Source organism: Otolemur garnettii, unplaced genomic scaffold (assembly GCF_000181295.1).
Source record: "Otolemur garnettii isolate 467f Iridium unplaced genomic scaffold, OtoGar3 scaffold00096, whole genome shotgun sequence".
In the NCBI taxonomy this organism is placed as follows: domain Eukaryota; kingdom Metazoa; phylum Chordata; class Mammalia; order Primates; family Galagidae; genus Otolemur; species Otolemur garnettii.
This window is the reverse complement of record NW_003852491.1, coordinates 6,890,641-6,898,343: the sequence shown is the minus strand read 5'-3', so window position 1 is coordinate 6,898,343 and position 7,703 is coordinate 6,890,641. Positions and strand designations below refer to the sequence as shown.

Sequence of the window (7,703 nt, the reverse complement as noted above, 5' to 3'; positions counted from 1 at the left end):
CATGTCCTTACCCTGAATCCAGGGACAGCTCAGCAGAATTAGGAACAGCAGCTGGGGAGGCGGCCGGTGCTGGGCCCTGGGAGAGCCCATGGCGACTCACCCTGATTCCTCTCCTCTGTGCCTGTCCTAAATAATCTAGCTGCCACCTTTCCTCCGTCTCCTTTTATCTTTTCCTTTAATATTTTTTTTCCTGCTAGGGGTCAGCAAAGAAAGACAATTTCTCTGCCCCTTGAGGCAGATTAGACTAGGGGTCACCTGGAGCCCACCCCTCTTTGCTCGATCTCCTCTGTCCTCTACTCCTGAATCTGTGGTAGAGGGGGGCGCGGCTCTGGCTGCAGGGGGTGGGGCCCAAAGGGCTGAAGGGGCTGGGTGGCCTGGGTTATCCTCTTGCTCTGGGGCCTGGGTCCACTGGGCTGACTGGATCCCAGATTAGGGACTCAGGAAGGGGAAGGCAGCTTCCTGGGGCTCAGGGTGGGGTCAAGGATCGGGAGGGTCTCTACTGGGCTCTAGAGGGGTTTGTGGGGAGGGGAAGGGGTTGGGGAACCCGGAAAGCCGAAGCTTGGGCACCAGAGCTGCGGGAGGGAGAAGCTTAGAAAGGTGTCGAGCCCACGTCAGATCCTGGGGACGGGCAAAAGGAGGGGCCTGGGATTTATTTAAGAGGGAGGGAGGAGGAGGAAGTGCAGATGGAGGAAGGAGTGATCATATGATCCAGGACCGTAATCCTTACTCCGCTGCCCCTAGGGGAGGCAAAGGAAACTCTTTGGTCCCAGTAGTTATTAGGCCCCCTTCCCCCACCATTCCTGCACATCTGGAATTTGAATCTCTTCTTGCCAGGGAGCCGAGGGCAGACACAGATTGGTTTGAGCCTGCTAGGCCCCCAAGTATGCCTTCTATCTACATCCACACACCCCATGGGCTTCCTTCCCTTTGCCTTTTACAGAAGCTCAGGTAGAATGGGCTTTCCCCTGTCCCAGGAGAATGGCGAGTTTCTACGTTTGTGAGGAATCTATGGGGTAACAGGATGGGGTTTGGGGAAGAAAGACCTCCCCTCTTTGTACATATAAGGTGACTTTGGTCAGCCAACTGGAGGCTTCAACTCTGATTTTCTCTCCTGGTCTTCCTCACAACGCCCCTGGAGCGTTTTCAGCACCACCAACGCGCGGACAGCTCTTCTCAGCTCCGCCTGAACAGACCCGGCCCCCGACGCCGCCGGTGATTGGTTGAAGCCGCTTTCAGTCTCAATCAGCCCCAAGCCAGGGGCTGGCTCTTGAGGAGGCCCAGCGGGAGGGAGAGTCACAGGCCGACTGATCAAGGGACTGGCAGACAGACTGACAGGCCTAGGCGTCCCTGCCTGCAGTTCCCGCAGTCCCCCAACACCAGCCCCCACTGTCACTCTGCGTGCTCGTCCCGCCCCCCCCTTGGCACCGCCCCTTCTTTTCGCATTGCGGGGCGGCTGGAGGTTGGCACTGTGCCTCCTGCGCCCCGCGTGGCGCCCTTTCCGGGCGGGTAGTGGGCGGGGAGGCAAATTCAGAGACGCCTCCCCCCCTCCAGCTGAGTCGCGGTTGCCACTGGGAGGGGTCAGGGGTTGCTAAACTCAGGGCTCCGGGAAGGAGTGACGTCAGGGTGAGTGGGAGCCAAGGAAGGAGCGAGTAGGAGAGAGGGAACAAGAGAGAGAGGCAGGAGCTGCGAGTCGGGTCGAGTGAGATGTGAGGGCAAGAAGAAGAGAGGAAGGAGGAAGGCAAGAGAGAACCGCCACTGAGGAAGACAGGCTGCGGTTCCTGGGGCTGCGGGTCCAGGTGGGGTAGGAACCGCTGTCCAGGGAGGCTAGGAGAAAGGGGGAAGGAGAAGAAGAGAACGAAAAGGAGGGAGGTGGAGGAAGAGAAAAGAGAGGAGGGGGGAGACTGAAGGTGGAGAGAGGAGGCAGAGGGAGAGAGAGGAGACTGCTGGAAGGAGAAAGAAGGGAGAAGGCTTGTAGAGAGAGGAGAAAGGTATCAGAGAAAGAAGAGGTAGGAGAGTGGTGAGATAGAAGGAAAGAGGGAATGGAGGGCTAGAGGTCCATGAAGGAGGGGAAAGAGAGATACAAAGTAAATCAGAGACCTCACAAGGAGAGAAAGAACTGAGAGTGGGGATGTGGAAGGGAAACAGCCCAGGAGGGAACCAGGGAGCAGCCATGGAAGGAACCGGAGGAGAGCTGGGGGGACAGGGGAACTGGGGTCTGGCAGATGCTCCAGGTCTCTTGGCCAAGGCCTCTTTACCTCTCATGCTCCCATGGCCACTGCCACTGGTCTCCTCAGCTCTTACCTTGCTTCTTGGAGCCCTCACTTCCCTTTTCCTCTGGTATTGCTACCGCCTGGGCTCCCAAGACATGCAGGCCCTGGGGGCTGGGAGCCAGGCTGGAGGTGTCAGTGGTGGGCCTGGGGGATGCTCTGAAGCTGGCAGGCCAAGTCTAAGGGGCTCTGGAGAGCCAGGAGAAGGACCTAGGACAGAAGGCCTGGTGAGCCGTCGGCTTCGGGCCTATGCCAGGCGTTACTCCTGGGCTGGGATGGGTAGGGTGAGGCGGGCAGCGCAAGGTGGTCCAGGCCCAGGGGGAGGGCCAGGGGTCCTGGGCATTCAGCGCCCAGGCCTGCTTTTCCTACCAGACCTGCCTTCAGTCCCCTTTGTGCCACGGGATGCCCAGCGGCATGATGTGGAGCTCCTGGAGAGCAGCTTCCCTGCCATTTTGCGGGACTTTGGGGCTGTGAGCTGGGACTTCTCAGGAACTACCCCTCTGCCTCGGGGCTGGTCCCCGCCCTTGGCTCCTGGGTGCTACCAGCTCCTGCTGTACCAAGCAGGCCGGTGCCAACCCAGCAACTGCCGCCGGTGCCCAGGGGCCTATCGGGCACTGAGGGGGCTGCGGAGCTTTATGAGCGCCAACACCTTCGGCAATGCTGGCTTTTCTGTCCTCCTGCCTGGGGCCAGACTTGAGAGCCGCTGTGGGCCCACCAATGCGAGGGTCAGATGCCACCTTGGTAAGTAGATGCTGCCTACAGACAATCTCCTAGCCATCACAATCCCCTTTCCAGATTCTCCTCTTCTCTGCCACCAGAGCTGTCTATGGTTCTGATCATGCCTCTCTTCTCAGAAATCTTCCATGGCTCTCTGTTGCTCAGAGCAGCCTTTTCTGAGCTTCAGTTATCTGCAAACCATTTTCATTAGCTTTGCCATAGTCATTTACCATCTGTACCATTTTTCTTCATGTTGACTCTCCCCATATCTTTTATTATACTTAAAGGAAATCTTTATAGAACTGTAAGTCATCATCATTACTTGTCCTAAATAGAAAGTACTTATAAAAATAAGCTTAAACTTTAAAAAAGAAGGCTTTAACTATTCTAGTTAAATACTCTAGTTTTCCAAGACTGAAGCCTCCATCTTCTTCATTTAAAAGGGAGCAATGTTGGTGGAGTGTCAAAGTTAAGGTAGCACCAAACTGAAATTTTCTTTTAGATATGTTTCAAAGATTGAAAATAAATAGAAAATGGAACAGAAACAATTTTCCATGACCTTGTTTAACCCCAGATTGTCTCCTGTGCTGCCAGTTGGATGTGTCCTTCACTTTGGGGCACACTGACCTCAGGATCAAGTCCAAATCCTTCTTCCCCTCCCCTTCCTTCCCACTGTGCTCTAAATCATGATGGCCTTCTGGCTGATCATGGCAGATAGCACACACATGTTGTATATTCAACTTAGAATGACTTTCCACCTTATCATCTCCTACTAAACCCTCAGGATGCCAGTTTTCAAGGGCCACACCCTCTCTGGGATACCCTCCTATTTCCCATCATTTGAGATGGCTGCTCAGTTACCTCACCACACTCAACCATGTGGTTGTTGGGCCAGGAAGCAGTCTTATACCTCATGCAGAGACAGCACCTAGCACCTAGTAGGTTCTTGAATTGAATTGTCAGGAGGTCCAGGAGTTGCCACTTCCTCCAGGAAGCCTTCTCTTTTTTCTACAATTGACTGCACTTCCCAGCATCTCCCCAATTTCCAAGTACTTCTCTCATCCAGTGCTATATTGTAATTATATGTGGTCACTTTCCAGGAAGGAGGAACCACCACAAAACCTGGCCTTTAAGATCCTTAAAACTGCCAATTGACTGACCTGGGCCCCTTGGATACACAGAAGAATGTTGGACCCTCTGGTTTCTTCCCACAGGCCTGAAGATCCCCCCTGGCTGTGAGCTCGTGGTTGGTGGTGAACCCCAGTGCTGGGCTGAGGGGCACTGTCTACTGGTGGATGACTCCTTTCTGCATACAGTGGCTCATAATGGTAATAGGGTACCCATTCTGGGAGGGATATGGGACTAATGAGTTGAAGGGGTAGTCAAGTGGACTTCAGAATCAGGCCCTGCTGATTTCCTGTCCTAGCACCATTTTCCAGTTGCATGACCTTGAACAAGTCCCATAACTTCTGTAATCTTTTGTAAGACAGCCCTAGCACCTTCTTTAACAAGTAACTGTGAAGATTAAAGAACATAATGTAGGTGCACAGTAAAGTGGTTAACAGCACAGGACTCTAAGCCTGTGTCACCACTTGGGCTTTGGTCCTACCTCTTGTACCTGGGCAAATTACTTGACCTTGCCTCTGTCTAAAATGGGGCTAATCATGGTTAACAGCTCAGTTTGTTTTGATAATTAAGAGTTAATACATATAGAGGGTTAGAACAGGGCCTGGCACTTACTTGGTGAGTGCTCTGGCACAGAAAGTACCTCATATCAGCCACTCTGCTCTTTTCATCCCCATGTGCCCTAGGCTCTCCTGAAGATGGGCCTCGAGTGGTCTTCATAGTGGACCTTTGGCACCCCAATGTGGCTGGGGCAGAACGCCAGGCCCTCGACTTTGTCTTCACGCCAGACCCTTGATGTTAGGTGCTCCCTTCAGACCACCTGGGCTGGAGAGATACTGCACTCAGGGATGGCTTGAGCAGCACCCAGGACCTCTTCTCCACTGCAGCAGGGTGGGCAAGGGTGATGGTGGGAACTGGACAGTGAACACTGAAATATAAATTTGGAATTCTCTCCTAACTCTTGACTCCTTCCTTCTTAGTTACCCAGTTGGCCACAGGGAAAGGTTTGGGGCAGGGACATATGTCTTCTCTCATACAAATAGCCAGACACTTGTCCCTCTTCTGGGGAGCCAGCACCAAACTCTCAACTCAACTTTATTTCAATAATTTAATAGAAAATTAAAATAATAAATAAATATGAAACAGACTGAGAAGACCACTGAGCTGGTGCAGGCCCAGGCCAGCCTGTACAAAGTTAAGGAGATAGGGAGAATGCGGGGCTGGGGAGGGTGGCAAATTACCCTGCGCAATGCAGGGTGGCTCAGAGTGCGGTGGATGGTACTAAGGATGGGCTTGACACTTTGGCAGGGCCCATGTACTTAAAAAGGAAAAAGGGAATTCTGAATCATTCTAAACCAGCTGGTGAGGGAAAGAAAGCAGGACAAGAATGGGGATGAGGAGATGCATGTTGACTTTCTGAAGGGTTTAGACTTAAGGAGTGGCTAGAATGTAACATGTTGTTAGCAAGAGATGGGAATGAATGGAAAAGGGCCAACGTGAATTGCACCATGCAATGAAAGGACAGAAGACCCACGACTTGGCCAGCAGAGCCGGGGCAAAGGTCTGGGAAGGGGAGGAAAAGACAGACAGGAACTGGGTCCTAGGGGAGGAGGAAGGCAGGGGAAAGATCAAAGGTCAGTCCTTGAACACAATCTGTTGGCCATGAGGACGCTCATCATGAGTAATGTGGCGCCGGACGTGGATCCTGCGGACACGGTGCTCTCGGTTCTCTTCATCCTCCCCTCGGCCCACCCCACCTCCTCCAGCTGCACCCCCTGTGGCCTCTAGGAGAGCTGGGTCTGGTCCCCGGGGAGTCTCGTAGATTAGGATGTTCAGGGTTTCCTCAAAGATCCGGGCCTCTGGGAATTCCACCTGCAAAAGGCCAGCAACTCCTAGCTCCCATCCTCTGCTCCAGTCACATGGGGCCACTCCAGCTCAGTGGCCCATGCACTGACACACCTGCTGGCCTTGGCAGTCAGGTTCTTTGGCCTGGACTGTCTTCTTTGCCCCTTCTTTCTACTTAGCAAAGTCACACTTAAATGCCCAGCTAAGAAGTCAGAAAGGCAGAATTATTTGTTCATTCCTTCCTCATCTAGTCTCTTGGTGTATTTTTTCTTTTTCTTTTTTTTTTTTTTTTGAGACAGAGCCTAAAGTTGTCACCCTGGGTAGAGTGCTGTGGCATCACAGCTCACAGCAACCTCCAATTCCTGTGCTCAACCGATTCTCCTGCCTCGGCCTCCCAGGTAGCTGGGACTACAGGTGCTGGCCACAACGCCTGGCTATATTTTTGTTGCAGCCATCATTGTTGTTTGGCAGGCCCGAGCTGGATTTGAACCCGCCAGCTCAGGTGTATATATGGCTATGGCTGGAGCCTTAGCCACTTGAGCCACAGGTGCCAAGCCAGGTATATATTTTTTCATTTGACAAATACTTACTGAGTGACTGCACTATACCAGGGGTTGTTTTAGGCACTGAGAAAATAGCAGTGAATAAATCAAAGTTCCTGCTCTTAGGAACTTAAATTCTAAGGGGGAAGGAAGATTCAGATATATAATTAATAAAATATAAATTAAATCAGATGATGATGTTATGGTAAAAGATACAGCATGAAAAGAGGAAATGGCCAGAGCCAGGAGCATTACAACTTAAAAGAGGGAGTTCACAGAAGTACTAAAAAGGTGACATTTGACCAAAGGAAAGGAGGGAGAAAACCAGGTGGACAGCTAAAGAAAGCAATATGGGGAAAAACAACAGCAAATATAAGAACCCTGGGTCAGGAATGCACCTAGTGTCTCAACTGAAGATCAACAAGGAGGCAGGTACAACTGAGGCAGAGTAACAGAAAGAGACTGGGGAAAGGGATAAAGTGGAAGAGGTGATTGGGGTATTCCCTTTGTGTGGCCTTGGAAGAATCTAACAATATAGCCCTTTATCCTAATTACTGGTTTATCCTAATTACTGGTTTATCTTCCTTTCTTCCCAATTACAGAGGAAGCTTCTTGGAAGCTAGGTAACTCATTCATTCATTCATTCAATCATTCATTCATGATTCAACAAATGTTTCCTAGCTTCCACTGTGTGACAAGGGCTAGGCTAGTGCTAGGAATATAAAAAAAAGATACAGCATTGCCCTCAAGGAGTAAACACCCAACTGCTGAAGCAACCTTTCCTCCCAACCCACACATTACAGAAAACACTGTCTTCAACAAAGAAAGGAGTATGACAAACTTTGTCTGGGGTAGCTATGTCAAAAATTCATGAGTGAAGGTGTCCTAAAGTGATGCTTGGCTGGGTCTTTTTTTTTTTTTTTTTTTGAGACAGAGTATCACTTTGTTACCTTGTCACCCTCCGTAGAATGGCCTGGCTTTATAGCTCACAGCACCTTCAAATTCTTGGGCTTAAGTGATTCTCTTGCCTCAGCCTCCCAAGTAGCTGGGACTATAGGTGCCCGCTACAATGCCTGGCTGTTTTTTTAGAGACGAAGTCTTGCTCCAGCTCAGGCTGGTCTTGAACTCATGAGCTCAGGGAATCCACCCGCCTTGGTCTCCCAGAGTGCTAGGATTACAGGTGGAAGCCACCGTGCCCAGCCTTGCT

At 51.4% G+C, this 7,703-nt stretch overlaps 3 protein-coding genes across 8 annotated transcripts in view; 1 reads left to right on the top strand and 2 right to left on the bottom strand.

Moving 5' to 3' along the window:
* SEZ6L2 (seizure related 6 homolog like 2) overlaps nucleotides 1-312 on the bottom strand; it is a 21,951-nt gene extending 21,639 nt beyond the window's left edge. For all 6 annotated transcript variants that reach the window (XM_003795794.1, XM_003795799.1, XM_003795798.1 and 3 more), the window contains exon 1: nucleotides 12-312. In XM_003795794.1, the coding sequence (XP_003795842.1) occupies nucleotides 12-90 (79 nt within the window). In that variant the 5' untranslated portion in view covers nucleotides 91-312. The remainder of the gene's footprint in view (nucleotides 1-11) is intronic.
* A 1,745-nt stretch (nucleotides 313-2,057) lies between these two features.
* ASPHD1 (aspartate beta-hydroxylase domain containing 1) lies at nucleotides 2,058-5,067 on the top strand. The gene is given in 4 exon segments (XM_003795793.3): nucleotides 2,058-2,115; nucleotides 2,118-3,008; nucleotides 4,199-4,312; nucleotides 4,796-5,067. Coding segments are annotated over 4 exon segments (1,173 nt in total). The 3' UTR covers nucleotides 4,906-5,067.
* Nucleotides 5,068-5,191: 124 nt separating this feature from the next.
* KCTD13 (potassium channel tetramerization domain containing 13) overlaps nucleotides 5,192-7,703 on the bottom strand; it is a 20,409-nt gene continuing 17,897 nt past the window's right edge. The window contains exon 6 of the mRNA XM_003795792.2: nucleotides 5,192-5,981. Coding sequence (XP_003795840.1) covers nucleotides 5,745-5,981 — 237 coding nt within the window. The 3' untranslated portion in view covers nucleotides 5,192-5,744. The remainder of the gene's footprint in view (nucleotides 5,982-7,703) is intronic.